This window comes from Bos indicus x Bos taurus, chromosome 5, assembly GCF_003369695.1.
Source record: "Bos indicus x Bos taurus breed Angus x Brahman F1 hybrid chromosome 5, Bos_hybrid_MaternalHap_v2.0, whole genome shotgun sequence".
In the NCBI taxonomy this organism is placed as follows: domain Eukaryota; kingdom Metazoa; phylum Chordata; class Mammalia; order Artiodactyla; family Bovidae; genus Bos; species Bos indicus x Bos taurus.
This window is the reverse complement of record NC_040080.1, coordinates 109,953,046-109,974,545: the sequence shown is the minus strand read 5'-3', so window position 1 is coordinate 109,974,545 and position 21,500 is coordinate 109,953,046. Positions and strand designations below refer to the sequence as shown.

The 21,500-nt window shown below is 37.0% G+C and overlaps 1 protein-coding gene across 9 annotated transcripts in view; it reads left to right on the top strand.

Annotated features, from left to right (window-relative positions):
* Positions 1–17,051, top strand: part of PTPRQ (protein tyrosine phosphatase, receptor type Q) — a 296,165-nt gene extending 279,114 nt beyond the window's left edge. For 7 of the 9 annotated variants that reach the window (XM_027543277.1, XM_027543275.1, XM_027543278.1 and 4 more), the window contains 7 exons: positions 129–263; positions 696–821; positions 1,653–1,801; positions 5,650–5,728; positions 5,814–5,870; positions 15,418–15,541; positions 15,784–16,119. In XM_027543277.1, the coding sequence (XP_027399078.1) occupies positions 129–263; positions 696–821; positions 1,653–1,801; positions 5,650–5,728; positions 5,814–5,870; positions 15,418–15,541; positions 15,784–15,821 (708 nt within the window). In that variant the 3' untranslated portion in view covers positions 15,822–16,119. Of the gene's footprint in view, positions 1–128; positions 264–695; positions 822–1,652; positions 1,802–5,649; positions 5,786–5,813; positions 5,871–15,417; positions 15,542–15,783 lie in introns of all 9 variants that reach the window. The other 2 variants (XM_027543274.1, XM_027543276.1) reach the window with 2 other exon arrangements.
* Positions 17,052–21,500: the final 4,449 nt, after the last annotated feature.

Sequence of the window (21,500 nt, the reverse complement as noted above, 5' to 3'; positions counted from 1 at the left end):
TCAAAAATATGCAGTATTTTAGAATATTAGGTAATCTTACAACTAGTATGTTTTTCATGTCTCAAAAGTTAAAAAAATATATATATATATGTAAATATTGATGCAATGTTGTAATTATATCATTCTAGGGCTACTTATGTCCAAATGAATTTATTGCTACTCAAGGTCCATTACCAGGAACAGTTGGGGACTTTTGGAGAATGGTGTGGGAAACCAGAGCAAAAACATTAGTAATGCTAACACAGTGTTTTGAAAAAGGACGGGTAAGTTATTTGAAAAGCTCTTCACAAAACCTTTACTTTACGTTTGTGTTAATTTATGTGTGATGTTGGGTTTCCCAGGTAGCCCTAATGGTAAAGAACATGCCTCCTAAAGCAGGAGATGCAAGAAATGAGAGTCCAATCCCTGGACCAGGAAGATCCCCTGGGCATGGCAACCCACTCCAGTATTCTTGCCTGGAGAATCCCTTGGATAGAGGAGCCTGGTGGCCTACAGTCCATAGTGCTGCAGAGAGTCAGACACGACTGAAGTGTCGTCACATGTGTGACGATTTTAGCTAATACTCTGACATATCAATGACTGGGGCATGTATAAGGCAGTTGTACCTTAGTAGCAATAACTTTGAACTATATATATATATATATATATATATATAAAATGGTTCTTGTAACTGGTGAATTTTCTCTTGACTGCAGATCAGATGTCATCAATATTGGCCAGAGGACAACAAACCAGTTACTGTCTTCGGAGATATAGTGATTACAAAACTAATGGAGGATGTTCAAATAGACTGGACCATCAGAGATCTGAAAATTGAAAGGGTAAAAAAAAAAAAGGAGGAGGGGAAGTCAAACATGATAAAAATATGAATGATCTAAATGTCTAAAGTAAAATTAATTTCTAGACATATTTCTGTATATTCAGTAATGCTTTTCTATTATCTTCAAAAGAGAAGTTTTGAATTGGCATTTGCCTTCAATATCTATGTCATTATGTTTAATTCCAAATTCCTTAAAGTTTATATTAAACAAGGAAGGCAACAGGAGGAAACAACTAGATCACTAGGTTTATCTTATTTTATGATGAAACTGTAAAATTTTATTTAAAACAGGAATTTCTGAAATCACGTGTCTCTATCTGTATCTTAATCGTTGGATTTTCTATTTAATCCAGAACGTATACAGAATCAATAACATAAAGATCCCACCTTTTTTATGTAAATACCTATACACATAGAAAATGATATAAGGACCTTTATACTTTCTAATATTATCAGATACCCAATACCAGTGTTATGAATAATTTGTGAGTGTGTTTATTTAAGTTGTTAGGTCAAAACTGTTCAAAATCTACTATTCTGGTGTTACAACACGTTACACTACATTGAATATAAATACCCTGCATAATCATCTGTTTTCAAGATTTGAAACAATCATGCTCATCGTCTGCATTCATACTGAAAGGTAATTTTCTGTAGTGTAGCAATAGCAGAAGACTTCTCTTATAGGAAATCAAGAAACCACAGCTTCTTTGTTTTGTAAACTATCATTTTAAAAGATCACCTTGAAAACCTGGGGAGTCAGCTACATTCAGACTTTGCTGTGATACTTAAATAACTTCATCATGTTTCTTTAATATGTCATTCTGTCTAGCATGGGGATTGCATGACCATTCGACAGTGCAACTTTACTGCGTGGCCTGAGCACGGGGTTCCTGAGAACAGCGCCCCTCTAGTCCACTTTGTGAAGCTGGTTCGAGCAAGCAGGGCACATGATACCACACCCATGATTGTTCACTGCAGGTAAGAAAGGTTTTCAGAACCTTTTATGAAATACTCGAAACGGGATTTAAACCCAACGTGACCTTTATGTTATCATGACACTATTGATTTTCTAGTAGAATATTAATGGAGATTCAATCCAGCTTTTAGTTGTAAGATATTTTACTGGCTATAACAAATCAAGATGTAGTTTTATAAAAGGTTAGATGCAGAGATCAAATGAGTAATGACTGTGGCTAAAAGGAAGACAAAATATATATCCTGGTTTAAGAATTTTTATGACATCTTTACTGGATTATACCTCTCAAAATCCTTAAAATATATAAAAAACTGTAGCCCACTACTGATGTGAATGAGTCTAGGAGTGTAGAATCTTTTGAGTTTTATGAATAAACTCTTGATCCTTCATTATTTCAATTGAGATTAGTCTACTATAATAACTTAAACTTTTTTGTAAAAACAACTTCTGAGATTTGAGTTACAAAGAATAAAGAAAATGAACTTTAAAGTAAAGATCAAATTAAGTGACCAACCCAAGCATGATTCCAAACTTTTGCAAACTATTCAAATATCTTTCTTTGACCTAGCTCTTTGAACATGATAAATATAATAAATTAAGGTTTTCACTTTTATTTTCATTGGTATTTTATACCACTGAAACACCAGTAGTCCCCCTCAAAAATTAATAAAGCTCACAATTGTTTAGAATTCAGAATTCTGGACATACTGATGATTTATGCTTTCTAACATGTTATCTAAATTAATCTCAGCATGAGTCTCTTCCAACAGTTGTAGTTTGCAAATGAGAGAAAAAGTGGGTGATAGTACTGATTCTGCTTACATGAGGTACCTAAAAAAGGGGTAAATTCATACAGACAGAAAGTGGTTTCCAGGGACTTAGAGAAATTGAGAGTTACTGTTTAATGGGTATAGAGATTCTGTTTGGGATTATGAAAATAGTGTAGAAACAGATATTGGTAATGGTTGCAATGTGCTTAATGCCACTAAACTGTGCATTTAAAAACAGTTAAAATGGTAAATTTTGTCATGTATCTTTTGCTACAATAAACATCTAAGTAATGATTTCAACCACATTAATAAAGTAATTATTACTTATAGTAACTCCAAAATCAATTGATGGATAAATATTCTAATGGGGATATACTATAATTAATGTAGTTAATATTTAGGAAAATATTAATCCATCCAGTTTTTAAACTTTATTTAGATGAAGAAACTCAACACATAATTTAAATGAGTCTACATTTTGTTTTCCAGGAATATTTTAGATTTTTTAAGTAAGAGTAATACATACATTATGAGATATCTTTTCACATTTAAAAACATATAAAATTAAAAGTAAAAGCCTCATTCTTACCTTCCCAATTCCATATACTCTCCATACACAGAAAAATTTTAACAGACTGGTATATAGTATAAATACAGTAACATTTTGCTTTTAAAGTCAGTGATTGATTTTTTTTAATTTTATTTAATTTTTAAACTTTACATAATTGTATTAGTTTTGCCAAATATCAAAATGAATCCGCCACAGGTATACATGTGTTCCCCATCCTGAACCCTCCTCCCTCCTCCCTCCCCATACCTTCCCTCTGGGTCGTCCCAGTGCACTAGCCCCAAGCATCCAGTATCGTGCATCGAACCTGGACTGGCATCTCGTTTCATACATGATATTTTACATGTTTCAATGCCATTCTCCCAAATCTTCCCACCCTCTCCCTCTCCCACAGAGTCCATAAGACTGTTCTATACATCACTGTCTCTTTTGCTGTCTCGTTCACAGGGTTATTGTTACCATCTTTCTAAATTCCATATATATGCGTTAGTATACTGTATTGGTGTTTGATTTTAAATTGGCATTACTGATGATTAAAGTGGATAGTAAGCTGCCTGTAATGTCTTCCTATTTTACATATACACTGCCACTGGATTATAATCGTGGATTTAAAAATTCACTAGAAAAGTAAAGGACCTTCTCTCTTTTAGACTCAAAAAGTGTAGCCTCATCCTTTGTGACTTAAACATGCAGGAAAAAGTATGCTTATATTAATAATCTTTAAGTATCATTTCAAAACTTTCTCCTAAATGATCATGTCCAACCCCAACTTCTCACCTTAGCTTTTGACCTATACTTTTAGCTTCCAGTTCAACATGACAACCTATTAATAAATGACCACAATATTCTAAAAATGTGTCCAAAACAGAATGCTTGGGCCCATCTCCAAACTCACTCCTTCTCATCCCATCTTGGTCAACAGCAGTCCATTCTGCTTGGCCCAGAAACCCAACACTCATCCTCGACTCTCTACTTCCTCTCACATGCTACATCCATTCCAATAGCAAATACTCTGATCCCTGTGCCCCATCACCTCTCCACACACTCGCCCCACCCTGGTCTCCTTGCTTTTCTTTGAACATGCAGAACACCCTCCCACTCGGATCTGTTCTCTTCCCTCACCTTCTGGCCACAATGCTCCTCTCCCATGTACCAACATGGTGCACTTCTAACCCCACTGAAGTTTCATTGTCAGAGAATCTTTCTCTGATGACCCTGTCCTACCTTATCACCTTTTATCTCCTTAATTTTTATCTCTCACCATAGCACTTATTGGGCATATCCCATGTGACGCAAGTGGTTAAGGATCTGCCTGCCAATGCAGGAGATGCAAGAGATGCAGGTTCGATCTCTGGGTTGGGAATATCCCCTGGATTATGAAATGGCAACCCATTCCAATATTCTTGCTTGGAAAATTTCATGGCCAGAGGAGCCTGGCAGGCTACAGTCCATGGAGCTCCTAAGAGTCGGACGTGACTGAGCACATACACACAGCACTTATCGCCACTGGGCATACCTTATGCATGTTTCTCTTTTGTGTGGATTCCCATCATCCCTCCTCTAGAATCTAAACTCCATAAGTATTGGAGACTCTGTGTGGTTCGCTCCTGTACCCCAGATGCCTAGGGCAGTGTCTGACACTCAAAGTATACTGAACAATGTAATGACTGATTACTCTGCTGGGGCATATTATGTGTTATCGTGTTCAGAGTTATGTTGTGATGCTATTTCTTAGGTTGACTTATAGGCACTGTACACAGACAACTATTCTTAACCTACAGAAGTAGTTTCTGTATTGTTTCGTATTTTTCAAAGTGACATTTGTAAGACTAGGTGACCTTTCAAATGCCCTTTTTTCCACATTTACTTCCTATATTAACCATTTAAGTACATAGGAGTCTTGTCTTTCTAATTGGAATTTCTGAATAAATCTTGTCAGGTTTATCAATTAACAGTTTATATGGAGCACATACTGTCCTTCAGTATTAAACTAAATTCTTAAAAGGAAACCACTTTCCAATGTCATTATCTATGGAAGGAAAAGGAAATTCTAGGGAAAGTGAATAAGAACACACAAGAGTCTATTTGTCAATATGATGTAGAAGAAGTGCTATCTGGGCTAAATAGTTGACATTTTCTATGTTTAGCATCCCTACTTGTAACCAAAAATATATTCAAAGTTTCTGGTGTTAAGACTTTTCAGTGATTTTTAAAAATATTTCCCGTACTTCTCCAACTACACCTCTTAAAATGTTATGAAAGAAGAGGAAAAGTTCAACTGGTTTAAAAAAATACTCCAATATTTGATAGCGTGTTAAAGATAATCATCTTACTCCTTCTAAACAGTCTTGGGAACAATATATGTACAAAGAAACTCCAAAGAAAATCCACTTCCAAATAAGAAAAGAAACTATATGTAATTTATTGCTACCATAGTTTATCTTCTTCATCACCATCCACATGAACAACCTTTTTGCTGAATAATTTGCATGTAATTTCACTCTTCCTACAGTGCTGGAGTTGGAAGAACTGGAGTTTTTATTGCTCTGGACCACTTAACACAACATATAAATGATCACGATTTTGTGGATATATATGGATTAGTAGCTGAACTAAGAAGTGAAAGAATGTGTATGGTACAAAACCTGGTAAGACAATCTAAACGATTTTGTGGATATATATGGATTAGTAGCTGAACTAAGAAGTGAAAGAATGTGTATGGTACAAAACCTGGTAAGACAATCTAAAACTGCAAGCAGAGTCAGCTCGAGAATTTCTCCTGGGAGGACCTTAGTGGCACCAGTCCCATGGACGGAGGAGCCTGGTAGGCTGCAGTCCATGGGGTCGCTAAGAGTAGGACACAACTAGGCAACTTCACTTTCACTTTTCCCTTTCATGCACTGGAGAAGGAAATGGCAACCCACTCCAGTGTTCTTGCCTGGAGAATCCCAGGGATGGGGGAGCCTGGTGGGCTGCCGTCTATGGGGTCACACAGAGTCAGACACGACTGAAGTGACTTAGCGTAGCATAGCATAGCATAGCATAGCATGGCTACAAAGCAGACACTCTTTTCTTATGTTATAAACCTCTGGGGTGGGGGCGAGGGCTTGGGGCTGGCAGCTGATGGAGATCATAGGAGAACTGACCCGCATGTCCCAGTCATCCTTCAGCACCGTTACTGACGACTCAATCTAACTTGTTTATGCTGATAGGCATGTAGAAAATAATTCATAAGAGAGATCTGTCTTTAGTGTTTGGGAAGCACAGAAAATGAACCAGATTAATTTCTTTCGTAAACATGCTAGAAGCTGTAATTGGGAAAAGTTTAAAATATTAACTATGATGTTGGTCTATGTATTTCACTTGTCCGTATTTATCCCTTTTGTATATCAGTACTAATAATGTTTGTTACAGAATATCATCAACTATCTGGGAGTCTTTGTTTGGTTGTTTCGGTTTGGAAGCAAAAGTATTTTTAAAATCTAGATTTCGGTCATAAAAGAAATGTATAGTATAATGGTAATGAAACTGAGGCTCCTCTGCTGAGTGTCTAGTAGGAGGTACTATACTAGATCATTTTCATGTATTATCTCATTTAATTATTTGTAAAGCAGGTCCAATGAAACTAATTAATAGGCTGGGTATTACCTGCTCTTCTTTACAGATACGGAAGCAGATGTTCCAAAAATTTAAATGATATTCAAAGGTTATAAGTGTCAGAGCCAAAATTCACACCCTATTCTGTCTAATTATACGAAGATGTTCTTCTCATATCTTTGGATTGATATTTTTATACTATACAGATTTTTCTTACAGTAAATATGCAGATCTTCTATAATGATATTTTCTAGGGTACCAACTAGAAAACATAAGTGGCTATATAGCCGTTTGAGGTGGGAGAAAACCAGCTCTTTGCTAAAATAAGTTTGAGAAAATTTCTTACAGCCTCTATGCTAATGTGCGTTAACATTTATAAATACAGAGCCCTTGTGAACAACATTTCCCGAACTTATATGACTATGGCCTCCTTGAACCCTTTTGACCCCAAAACATGTAACGCCAAGTCATGGAACATTAATGCTCTTAGGAAGATATGGCCCTAGACCAGAGACAACCAAACTTTTCAAAATGTACATCCCTTTGAGGAGAAAAGTTTAAGCATTCAATTCCTGGGCTTCTCTGGTGGCTCAGATGGTAAAGAATCTGTCTACAATGTAGGAGACCTAGGTTCGATCCCTGGGTGGGGAAGATTCCCTGAAAAAGGAAATAGCAACCCACTCCAGTATTCTTGCCTGGGAAATCCCATAGACAAGGGAGCCTGGGAGACTATAGTCTGTGGAGGTGGCAAAAAGTTAGATGTGACTGAGCGACATACACGTACACACATAAAAATACATATATATATATTTTTAAATTTTATTTTATTTTTTTCTTTTTTCTTTTTTTTCTAATTTTATTTTTAAACTTTACATAATTGTATTAGTTTTGCCAAATATCAAAATGCACACATAAAAATACATATATATTTTTTTAAAATTTTATTTTATTTTTAAACTTTACAATATTGTATTAGTTTTGCCAAATATAGAAATGAATCCGCCACAGGTATACATGTGTTCCCCATATATATTTTAAAAATGTAGTTTGAGCCATTATGTATATTATAAAGTATACACAAATAAATTGAAAACCATGAGTTAAAGGTCAAATAAGAAATTTTGACAACTTTGCTAATAGTGATGGCATGGCTCAGTCCATAATCTGTCTGCAATGCAGGAGACCTGGGCTCGATCCCTGGGTTGGGAAGATCCCCTGGAGAAAGAAATGGCTACCCACTCTGATATTCTTGCCTGGGGAATTCTACGGACAGAGAAGCCTGGCAGGCTATGTTCAGTGGGGTTGAAAGAGCTGCATATGACTGAGGACTGGAATGCCAAAGTGGGAAGTCAAGGGATACCTGGAGTAATAGGCAAGTTTGGCATGGTGTAAAAAATGAAGCAACGCAAAGGCTAACATAGTTTTGCTAAGAGAACACACTGGTCATAGCAAACACCCTCTTCCAACAACACAAGAGACTACTCTATACATGGACATCACCAGATGGTCAATACCAAAATCATATTTATTATATTCTTTGCAGCCAAAGATGTAGAAGCTCTATACAGTCAGCAAAAATAAGACCGGGAGCTGACTGTGGCTCAGGTCATGAACTCCATACTGCCAAATTCAGACTTAAATCGAAGAAAGTAGGGGAAACCACTAGACCATTCAGGTATAACCTAAATCAAATCCCTTATGATTATAAAGTGGAAGTGACAAAGATTCAAGGGATTAGATCTGATCGACAGAGTGCTTGAAGAACTATTGGACGGAGGTTTGTAACATTATACAGGAGGTGTTGATCAAAACCATCCCTAAGAAAAAGAAATGCAAAAAGGCAAAATGGCTGTCTGAGGAGGCCTTACAAATAGCTGAGAAGAGAATAGAAATGAAAGCCAAAGGAGAAAAGGAAAGGTATACCCAACTGAATGGAGCGTTCCAAAGCATAGCAAGGGAGAGACAAGAAAGCCTCCCAAAGAGAACAATACAGAGAAATAGATGAAAAACAATGGAATGGTAAAGACTACACATCTCTTCAAGAAAATCAGAGATACCAAGGGAACATTTCATGCAAAGACAGGCACAATAAAGGACAGAAATGGTATGGACCTAACAGAAGCAAAGGAGATTAAGAAGAGGTGGCAAGAATACACAGAACTGTACAAAAAAGATCTTCATGAGTTAGATAGATAACAATGATGGTGTCACCATTCACCTGGAGCCAGATATCCTGGAATGAGAAGTCAAGTGGACCTTAGGAAGCATCACTGCAAACAAATACAGTGGAGGTGATGGAATTCCAGCTGAGCTATTTCCAATCCTGAAAGATGATGCTGTGAGAGTGCTACACTCAATATGCCAGCAAATTTGGAAAACTCAGCAGTGACCACAGGACTGGAAAAGGTCAGTCTTCATTCCAATCCCAAAGAAAGGCAATGCCAAAGAATATTCAAACTACCGCACAATTGCACTCATCTCACACGCTAGTAAGGTAATGCTCAAAATTCTCCAAGCCAGGCTTCAACAGTACATGAACCATGAACTAACAGATGTTCAAGCTGGATTTAGAAAAGACAGAGGAACCAGAGATCAAATTGCCAACATCCACTGGATCACAGAAAAAGCAAGAGAGTTCCAGAAAAACATCTACTTCTGCTTTATTGACTATGCCAAAGCCTTTAACTGTGTGGATCACAACAAACTGTAGAAAATTCTTCAAGAAATTGGAATACCAGGCCACCTTACCTGCCTCCTGAGAAATCTGTATGCAGGTCAAGAAGCAGCAGTTAGAAGCAGACATGGAACAATGGACTGGTTGCAAATTGGGAAAGGAGTACGTCAAGGCTGTATATTGTCACCCTGCTTATTTAACTTATATGCAGTGTACATATAAAATGTACATGCAAAATGCCGGGCTGGATGAAGCACAAGCTGGAATCAAGACTGCCAGGAGAAATATCAATAACCTCAGATATGCAGATGACACCACCCTTATGGCAGAAAGTGAAGAGGAACTCAAAAGCCTCTTGATGAAAGTGAAAGTGGACAGTGAAAAAGTTGGCTTAAAGCTCAACATTCAGAAAAGGAAGATCATGGCATCTGGTCCTATCACTTCATGGCAAATAGATGGGGAAACAGTGGAAACAGTGACAGAGCTTATTTGGGGGGGGGGGGCTCCAAAATCACTGCAGATGGTGATTGCAGCCATGACATTAAAAGACAACGCTTGCTCCTTGGAAGAAAAGCTATGACCAACCTAGCCAGCATATACATTACCATATGTAAAATAGCCAACGGGAATTTGCTGTATGGCTCAGGAAACTCAAACAGGGGCTCTGTAAAAACCTAGAGGGGTGGGATGCAGAGGAAGATGTGAGGGAGGCTCAAAAGGGAGGGGCTATATATATATATCTATGGCTGATTCATGTTGAATTTGACAAAGAACAACAAAAGTCTGTAAAGCAATTATCCTTCAATTAAAAAATAAATTTAAAAAAGAATCAGAAAAAAAAAAAAAGACATTACTTTGCCAACAAAGGTCCATATAGTCAAAGCTATGGATTTTCCAGTAGTCATGTCACATGATGGATGTGAGAGTTGGACTGTAAAAACTCTCAGTTTGGCTGAGAGCCAAAGAAATGATGCTTTTGAACTGTGGTGTTGGAGAAGACTCTTGAGAGTCCCTTGAACTGAAAGGAGATCCAACCAGTCCATCCTAAAGGAGATCAGTCCTGGGTGTTCATTGGAAGGACTGATGGTGAAGCTGAAACTCCAATACTTTTACTACCTGATGTGAAGAACTGACTCCTTAGAAAAGACCCTGATGCTGGGAAAGACTGACGGTGGGAGGAGAAGGGGATGACAGAGGATGAGATGGTTGGATGGCATCACTGACTCGATGGACATGAGTTTAAACTTGCTCCAGGAGTTGGTGATGGACAGGGAGGCCTGGTGGGCTGCAGTCCATGGGGTCACAAAGAGTCGGCCACGACTGAGTGACTGAACAACAAGAAAGTGACTAATACTTATGTTATCATTAGGTATTTTCAAAAGATAAAATATATAATTAGCAGAAAATAATTGTTTCAATAGTGGTCTTAAAATATATATTTTAAATTATTTATAGTTTTTATAAGTGATCTAGCTCACTGAGAGATCTGATTACATTGTTGTAATCACCTCATAGTATGGCTATAAGATGGTTATTCTAGGGGTATGAAAAATGTCAGTCCTGCCATTTTCTTGTCATTCATTTGTATTTTGCTGATAAATAATATCTATGACCCCGAGTCTTTTTGTAGGAATCTTTTAAAGCCACTTTCATTATGTAATGGCTAGGTAAAGCTAGGTCCTGTCATCCATATGCATTCCTTTAAATGCTGAAAGGGAACACATGAGAGAAGTAACACTCTTCCCTTACAGAACTTTAGAAATGGACTGTGACTTGTGGCCAGGCTCCGTTTCATGAGTATGCAATCTATTCAAACTCATAGGTCCCCACCCTCAAAAGGGCCTTGCACTTGATTTGATGCCTGCTGTCACTATTTTGAAAGTCTTTTATTAATTTTGAGGAAAAGTGTTAGTCAACTCTTTGCAACCTCATGGACTGTAGCCCACCAGGCCCCTCTGTCCTTGGAACTCTCCAGGCAAGAATACTGGAGTGGGTAGCCATTCCCTTCTCCAGGGGATCTTCCTGACTTAGGGACCAAACCCTGGTCTCCTGCATTGCAGGAGGATCCTTTACCATCTGAGCCACCAGGAAAGCCCCAGTTTTGACGAAGGAAGCTCACATCTTCACTTTGTAGTGAGCCCCACAAATTTTGTAGCGGGTTCTTATCCAGGGATCTTTTAAGGGCTTCGATATCAATACAACTATTAGTGATTATTAAAACATGAGAACAGGATAAATAGCTAACATTTTCCTCCATGTTCTTAGGTGTACACATGTACATGATGAGCAATGTTCTGGGCACTGATCAAGATGGGTTGACTTTCCTGGATGAGTTAAAGGATGGGAATGAGTGAGATTTCTTTCACTCTAGAGAGTAGATTCAGTCTTCAAATAATAAAAGTTGGATTTTGTCTTGCTGTACAGCTTCGTAGAACCAAACTTTGTAACAAGTGTGTTCAAGAATGCCTGTGAATAATTTCACACAATTTAGTACTCCATATACTCTTCATACCGGAGAAGGCAATGGCACCCACTCCAGTACTCTTGCCTGGAAAACCCCATGGATGGAGGAGCCTGGTAGGCTGCAGTCCATGGGGTCGCGAAGAGTCAGACATGACTGAGCAACTTCTGTTTTACTTTTCACTTTCATGCATTGGAGAAGGAAATGGCAACCCACTCCAGTGTTCTTGCCTGGAGAATCCCAGGGACGGGGGAATGTGGCGGGCTTCCGTCTATGGGGTCGTGCAGAGTCGGACACGGCTGAAGCGACTTAGCAGCAGCAGCAGCATACACTTCATACATAAACTTCATACGTTGTGCTGGAATAACCAACCAGAGGAAACTGTTGTAGGTTGGGTAGGGGAATGGAAAGAGCGTGAATTTTGGAGTCAGAGAATTGAGTTCAGATTCCAGTCCTGCTAATTTCTGGCTTTGTGACTTTAACTTCCCTAAGCTATTTCTCTTTCATAAAATAGCTGTGTTACACAATTTTATTGTCAGTATTAAATAAAAGAAAGTATCTGAAAGCACCAAGCATGCAGTAAATGCCCAGCATGCAGTAAATGTCTGACAACATAGTTGTGCCAAGTGCTTTTTGGCATAAAAAGGTGGCGGGTCATTAAAATCCTGATAAAAGTCACTGAATCAATAGGTAGAAGTCATGAATATTAGTTGGGATATTTGAGATTAATACATCTTCATCTTCCCTGATGGCTCAGCAGGTAAAGATTGTGCCTGCAATGCAGGAGACACAGGCTCAATCCCTGGATGGGGAAGATCCCCTGGAGAAGGAGATGGCAACCCACTCCAGTATTTGATACAAGAGCCTGGCTGGCATCACAAACAGTCAGACACAACTGGGCACAAGGCACATCTTCATCAGTATCCATAAAAAGTATAGGTAACCTTCCCCTGGTGGCTCAGATGGTAAAGAGTCTGCCTGCAATGTGGGAGACCCAGGTTCGATCCATGGCTCAGGAAGATCCCATGGAGAAGGGAAAGGCTACGCACTCCAGTATTCTTGACTGGAGAATCCCATGAACAGAGCAGCCTGGTGGGCTACAGTCCATGGAGTTGCAAAGAGTTGGACACAACTAAGCGATTAACACTTTCACTTCCACCCTTTCCGTAAGAAGTTATAAAATTAAGATAGATCCATGTTTACTAAATAATTAGCCTCCACTTTGTAAACCGTGTAAATCACAATTCTCAGATCCTTGCTTAAAACATGGTATGCACAGCTAGCTGTCTTTCACCTGACTTTGTTCCCAGAAGCGAAGCTGTCTACTGTCTTTTCTCTGTGATGGAAAAAAAAGGGAAATGACCACACCTTGGCTCCAGTCCTTACAAATCAGCATTGCCCTTGCACAAGAGTGGTTTCTTATTTTCTCCTATTGCACTTGGGAATGATCCCAACGTCTGTGAAGAACGCTGTCTCAGCACAGACTGCAGTAGCCACGGCCAGGGGTGGGGAGCTGGGAACCTCGGCAACATAGCACCATGAAAAGACGCCCGAGGGCTTTAAGCAAGGAGAACCAAGAGTTCTTTCACTGTGTACCAAGCCGCAGTTCACAGCAGCCCCAAGAGGTCTGAAAGAGCCTTGTCAGAGAATACTCTGCAGTGAGATAATATCCTGAGATACTATTCCTGCCTCAAATAAGGTTAGTCTGGATGAAATCCCTTTCCTGCTCTGGATCTCTTGAAAATTGACTGATGTAAACTCGTGAAGAAGAAGAAAAAAAGATTTTTGGTGCCTAGTTTTTCTTTTTGCTGCCAGATCCATTGATCAATTGATCTATCATCTATCTATCTGGCTGGCCTTCAATCTTATAGCCTTTCTGATCCCCCAGATGAGGAAACCGAACATCAGAAAAACTTAATTCTTATGGTAACAGGACTATCTAGGGTAGAAACTGGAACTGAATTCTTCACTGACTCTTTGGCAATAACACACCACTGGAGAGATCCTGGAACATGTAGCACTGCCCCATGGAGCTCAGCCTGCCCTGCTGGCAGAGTTTACGCCCATCATTCTTTCCAGTGGAGAAGATGAGATCTGGACAGTCAGAACATATCAAATGTGACTTCAAGTTCAAATGTGTTTTTTCAAGTAACGGAAATGATAAATTTACATGAATGCTGTTTTCAAAGAAACTATATCATGTCAACATATTTCTGCTAATAGTATTTTAAAATGTACTGTGTGATGTATATTTTAAAATACTCTTTTAGAATTATCTTGAGAAGAATGTTAACAGCAATTTTAATAGAATTTTTATTCCCTTATAACCCTTCCTTTCTCACCAAAATTGAATTATGTAACTTGATCATCCCTCTTACATACAAACTTGATCTCTAATGACTTCTGTATGCTCTCCAAATCAAGCCTGTCCTTAAATGGTAAAGATCGACTAACTGTGAGAATTACATGAGGCTAAGTCAACAAACATTCATTACGCAACTACCACATTCCAGCCACTATTACAAGCAATGGGAATATAGCAGCGAATATGACAGAGTTCTGTCCTCACAGAACCAACATTCCACCGATGAGACGTCTGTGGAAACATTTTGTAATCCACAAAGAAATAGGTATTCCTGATAATGACCAGCGATTTCTGAAGAGTGTCTCAACTAGTGTAATTCCAAAAAGGTTTTGAGGTATAGTTAGCAATAGATATAGCTTCTTAAGATGGTCACTTAGAGGACATTCTATTTAAATCAGTTGTCAGTATGTATGTGTGTTATCTTAAACATTTGGTTATATTCCTTTAAATTCAGGTACCTTTCCTATGTGAAAATGAGGGTGCTTTACTATGATTGCAACCTTAAATAACCTTTGGAAAAGTCCAAACCCAGAAATGCTAACAGGTCATTGAATTATATTGAATAAACTTAAAGAATTCAGGTGGTACTGAATCTATTCCAAACTTTAGACGAAATGTTACGCGTCTTTGGATATCTCAACGGTCAACTGCATTGTATTTAGAGACCAGATCCTTGACATTAAGTAGGCCAAATGCTGGGTGAGTAACAGAATTGTTAACCATACTCTACATGTGCCTTTGGTGTGTAGATATGCTCAGTCACAGCTTTTGAAACTAAATTTAGTATCTACATTCCAAAAGCCATTCTAACGAGAAAAGTATAAGAAAAATTACTCAATCATGCCCCAAAAGAAAAACATAAACAAATTTAAATAATTTTTTTTTTTAGTTTTTATAATCACAGCAAGAAAGAACATATTAACAGTTGGGTATTTAATAACAAGTACTAAGAAAAAAAAAAACACAACTGGAAGCTACAAAAAACCCCACAGGAGTTCAGCAAACCTTATGTTTGAAATGATAGAAAATCATTTATATACTTGGTAAATTCTGTGCCTTTAACTTAGCTGTTGAACATTTGTTGAATTCATTATTACTTTTAAATGTAAAAAGTACAGCCCCTCCTTGTAAGAAAAATCCCCACCCCATTTATTTATTTAACCACCCTTTCTTTGGTGTCTAGGCACAGTATATCTTTTTACATCAGTGCGTTCTGGATCTCTTATCAAGTAAAGGAAATAATCAGCTCATCTGTTTTGTTAACTATTCAGCACTTCAGAAGATGGACTCTTTGGATGCCATGGAAGGTAAACAGAGGCACTGTATATCAACTTACGAGTTTACCACCTATAACAGGAGCATTAATTCAATAATCACCATTTACTGAAAATGGTTTAGAAGCTTGGCTAGCAAACATATCAATTTTTTAATTTCTAATCCAAGTTAGGATAATAGCCTTTCCATGTACATTATATTTTTATCATGAAACATTTAAATCTTTTGAACTGTTAATATCAATTCTCTCTTATGGCATGTTTTTATGTTATAGGTGATGTTGAGCTTGAATGGGAAGAAACCACCATGTAAATATTCAGACCAAAGATTACAACTGGAAGATATTTTCAAACCCCAGGGGCCAAAATTATCCCCTTATTCTTCTGATTTGAAATATATAGCCTTAAGTAAATCTCTATGCTGCCCTTACTGTGCCTTACTAAACTTATATTTTATGAATAGTCCTAGGAAATAGCTAATTCAAGATAGTTGTCTGTTTTGTACAGAATATTATAAACTTAAATTGTTTAAGAAGAGATATCCCAGAGATTTCTGAAGCATTCTGTATTTGGGGAATGAGCCAAATATAAAATTATATTTAATGTTTCAATGTGGATTTTCCCTACATATTGGATTCGATCTTGAACAGAAGTTGTAAATGTTGATTCAGTAGTGTTATTCTGGCCTCTAGGGTGTTGACTTTTCTCGTGGATAACTTCCAGGACTGTCATAATGATCTGTACTTCCATGTATGCTCCTGTGTTTTGAATCCTCTGTTTTATGAGTGCTGAGATACCATCTCATGATCTCGAACAGCTGACAGTAACCCCCCTGACACTCCCCGGATTACTTAGCCTTTATACAACACACAGAAGCTCTTCGGGTACACTTAGGGCTATTTCAGTTGCACTGTAATATTTAGCTTGAAAAAACAGAAGGAAAAATTAGACAGTGCGATTGATCATATGAAGTTGTCTGGTACTTTTCTAGCCTGTCTATATCTGTATGTTTTCAGGAACAAGCTGTACTACTACATTGTTGGGTTAAATGTATCAGTATTTGTCCATAGATGTGTATTCAACCTAATAACAGTTTTGAAGGATTTTTTCAGTAGAAATGTATGAAAACAGTAATAAAAAGGTAATGTGTCTCAAGTTTGAAAACCCATGATGTGCTGCTGTGGTGCCAACAGACACTTCTGAATAGACTACATAAAATGGTCTTTATTTCATTTCCTAAGGCTGATTATTAAGGAGTATATTTGGTGGAACTGAACACAAAAAATTAACTAGACCATAGCAAATTAGAGAGTTTTTTAAAGAAAATAACTCACCCTCCTTTTGTTAGATAGTAACTAAGTTTTGAACTATATGTGCTAAGTTTTGAACTATATGAAATTATTGTCATAGATTCAATTAAGGGTCATAAAATAGTATTATTTTATTTCTTCTATGGTAAGAATCATAGTATGTTTATTTCTGCTGGAATACACATATAGAAAATGTAATGGCCAATAAAATTGAATTTTAAGGAATTGAGTTACTTTGCAGCATGATTTCAGAGGTCCTTATAAACAAAAATTTGATTTTGTATCACATATTAAGATATAATTAGTGATTATCTTAACGTGAAGTATATATGATTACAATAATGTAATGTAGTATAAGTAATATACGATCATTTCCCAAGGTACTCAAAAATGGTAAATAATTTTAAAAATTGAATTTATCACCCAAGAAATTAAATCCTTTAGTTTTCCCAGCAATTCTACTTTCTGCTTTTAATGGCAAGAGTGTGTAAATAAATATATTAATGCTCCAACCAGAAAGTAAACCAGAAAGTTTACTCTATAGAAAGTTAGAGAAAACAGTAAGAAATGAGGAGAACTCTAAAATACTCAAATTGGAGTAAGAAGTTCTTCAATTTGCTTCATGTGTCACTCATTGAAAACGTGTGGTAAGCCAGTACTTATGAATGTGAACTTTTGTATTCATGGAAGACAGACCTGTGGAACGTACTGGAAGTCTACTTTTAAATGTATTAAATAAGAAATAGTTCAATCCACAAGCAAGTCCATTTTCAATAGTATCTATATAAAGCAGAGTGCAGAATAGAGTTGGCCCATGTGTATATGCATATGTGCATATAAAACAAAGTTTTGAAACAAAGCCTCCTCTAAAAGAGTGCTTACCAGTCTTCACTGTGCATACAAATCACCTGGGGATTGTGTTCAACTGTAGATTCTACTTCAGCAGGTCTAGGATAAGACCTAAGACTCATCACTTTGAAAGTACTCAAGTTATATTGCTGCTTGATTTCAGGCCGTACGATGAATAATGAATCTCTAAAAGACAGGATTAGAATAACTATTTCCACCTGAAATTATTTGAAACATGTCTAAAAAAATTCATCTTCATTATATATAACACACCTGTAACAGAGCACCTGTTAAGTGTATAGTTCACTAGTTGCATCACAAAACTAACTGAAACTAAATTGAAATTCACATATTAAAGGTAGCTAAATTTTCTCTTAATCATACTGTGAAAAAGGCTGGTTTACAGCCAAGTGTTATAGGTGGCTACTAAGTGCAAATTAAAATAATGAGGGACATCTGTAACATTTTTAGATCAGATTTGTCAAAATACATTGAAGCATATGTACAATAAATGAGCAACATGTGTTTCATCTGAACCAAATGAAACTGGAGCCTCTCAGAATTGTTTGTCAGAAATGAGAGCAGCTGTGGGTATCACCTCTACTTTCATGCTGCTTTAAAACGCATAATTTTCTTCTTTCACTTTATAGGTGAAATGTATAAGTCTTTTGAAAAAGCTAATGAAACCTTGCCCTCTTCGTAGAGATGGCGATTCACTCTTCACATCTGGTATCAAACACTAGATTTTAAAAATGAAATTGAAGTTCAGCACTCTCTACGTCATGACATTATTGTGATAGGTCCATTTCTGTATGCTAACTTTTTAGAAAACTCATAATAAAAATTTTGATGATGCCAGTAACACAAAATGATCTGAAATTCCCAACTGCCTGATACTAAAAAGTGAAAATGTGGAATAAAAATGTTTATGAAGCATAATCTTGGCTTGCCTTCTTAGGATCACTGTGTGGTAAATGACATCATAAACATGCATAAAGATACCATTTGGAATCAAAACTCATATACCCATCAGTTCATGAAGATGTTCTATGGAACAGATGAGACCACACATATCAAAGTGTTTCAAAAAGTACAAGAAATCGCACAAAGATAATTTTTTACAATATTTAATCCTGGCTGGACAGTGTGTATGCTTATCAGTAAGATAACACACCCTGCTTTACGATTGTATTGTACCTTGCGATATTAGTTCCACATTTGTATGTCTGTGTCACATGCACACGTTAAAGAGAAAATTATAGCAGATTTATTGACTTCTGCTAAATAAGACCAGTGATACTTTCTTTTCATGAATGACTAAGAGCATTCCCAAGGAATGTTTGGACTAAAGTGAACAGATAAACATGTATACAAATGACAAAATATGATTTGGAAAACAAATGAAGACAATTTCCATTTCAGATGTTTCAAATGGACATACCAAATCAGTGTCTGCAATACAGTCATTTGAAAATAAAATTAACTCAACAGAGAGTGAAAGTGAAAGTGAAATTGCTCAGTCGTGTCCAACTCTTTGCGACCCCATGGACTGTAAGCTACCAGGTTCCTCCATCCATAGGATTCTCCAGGCAAGAGTACTGGCTGCTGCTGCTGCTAAGTCGCTTCAGTCCAACTCTGTGCGACCCCATAGACAGCAGCCCACCCGGGCTCCCCCATCCCTGGGATTCTCCAGGCAAGAGTACTGGGTTGCCATTTCCTTCTCCAGATGAAAAGCATTATTCTCCCTTGTTAATGGGATTGTTTCTTTAGAATTGCAAGCTTGAATTATTTTCATTTTTACTGAAAGTATTAGATTGAGAAGTCATTTTAGTAAATTAGAAACTTTTAATACTTTTATACCTGATTAATCCTTATAAATTCCTCTAAGATTCTAGATTCTTCTACTGTGTCCATTATCACAGATAAACATAATAAAAGCTTACTAGATGCACCCGAGACCACATTTAGTAACGATGGACGCTGCATATCATAATCATGTCACTGAAAGCCAATGAAAAAGATAAAATTTGTAAACCTCACAAAGAAAATAGACCTATTGAGGAGTTCAAGATAAGATAATATCCTGGCTTCTATTTAGAAACAATGCAAGCCAACTGATAATGAAACAACATATTCAAAGTGCTCAAAGCACCACCTAAATTTGATTAAAGGCAAATACAAAAAGCTACAGCTAGTGTCATGAAAGTGAAAGTCGCTCAGTTTATCCAACTCTTTATGATCTCATAGACTGTAGCCCACCAGTCTCCATCCATGGGTTTCTCCAGGCAAGAATCCTGGAATGGGTTGCCATTTCTTACTCCAGGGGATCTTCCTGACCCAGGGATCAAACCCAGGTTTCCTGCATTGCAGGCAGACTTTTAACTGCCTGAGTCACCAGGTGAAATATTAGAGGCCTTCACCCTAAGGGCAAAAAAAGGCAAAAATGCCCACTTTCACAACTTCAGGGAAGATCTCAAATGTCAACCCACTCCAGTATTCTTGGCTTAAAAATTCCATGGACAGAAGAGCCTGGCACACTATGGTCCATGGGGTTGCAAAGGGTCAGACATGACTGAGCAACTGAGTATGTGCTCACAACTTCTATTCCACATTGATGTTCCTAGTCATTACACTAAGGCAAGAAAAAGGTTTGTAAATGAAGAGACAAAACTGTCTATATGAGTGTAATTATTTATGAGGAAATTCCTGAGGAAACTACAAAAATCACTAGGTATAATAAATAGCTTTAAAACATATTACAGAATATGAGATCAAGATACAAAAAAAATCAATTTTATCTTGACAACTGTAACAACTGGAAATGGTAATTTAAAATGCCATTAAGGATAGCATGAAATGCTTAGAATAAGTTTAACAAAGTATCTGCAAGAAACACACTAGAAACAATACTGATATGAATTGAAGCAGGCTTAAATAAAAATTTTATAATGCATGTCCATGAACTCAGAACATCAATTCTCCTCATACTGATCTATGGATTAAATGGAATATCAATCCCATAAGGCTTTTTTTCTAGAAATCAATAAACTTGCTTATAATTTATATAGAAATGATGCAAAAAAATCTAGAATAGCCAAAGTATTCAAATAGAATACTGCTGAATTCTGTCATCAACAAAGGTGACAAAGTAATTCAATGGAGAAGACTGTCTTCCCAATAAATAGTGCTGGAATGACTGGATGCCCATTTGGAAAAACATGAATCTTCATCTTTAGCCTCATCCCTAGCCTATAACACACACACAAATATTAACTTGAAATTCAACACAGACCTAAATGTAAAGCTTAAACTATAAAGCTTATAGAAAAAAAGTTAATAAAATCCTCATGACTTTGGGACATGCGAAGATGTCTTAGAGTACAAAGAAATATAAAAGAAAAAATTGATATATTGTACTTCAGAATTATAACATTCTGCTCTTTAAAAGACTATGAAGAAAATGAAAATCCAGGCCACTGGCTGGGAGAATAGGAGAAAATATTCACAAATGTGACAAGATGCAAGTCCTGGGATTGGTATTCAGAATGCATGTATATTTACAGAATAGCACACACACAAATGGACAATACATGAAAAGATGCTCAACACCATTAGTCCTCAAGAAAATGCAAATGCAAATCAGAATGAAGTAACCATGCTAACAAATGATTAAAGTTAAAAATGACAGGTAATATCAAGTCATGCCAGCACAAATTTGGAGAAGCTGGAACTGCTGTGGTATATGGTGCAACCACTCTGAAACAGACTGTTTCTTACAAAGATAATACCCTATGGCCATATTACTCAGTATTGCCACTCCTACTCACTTATCC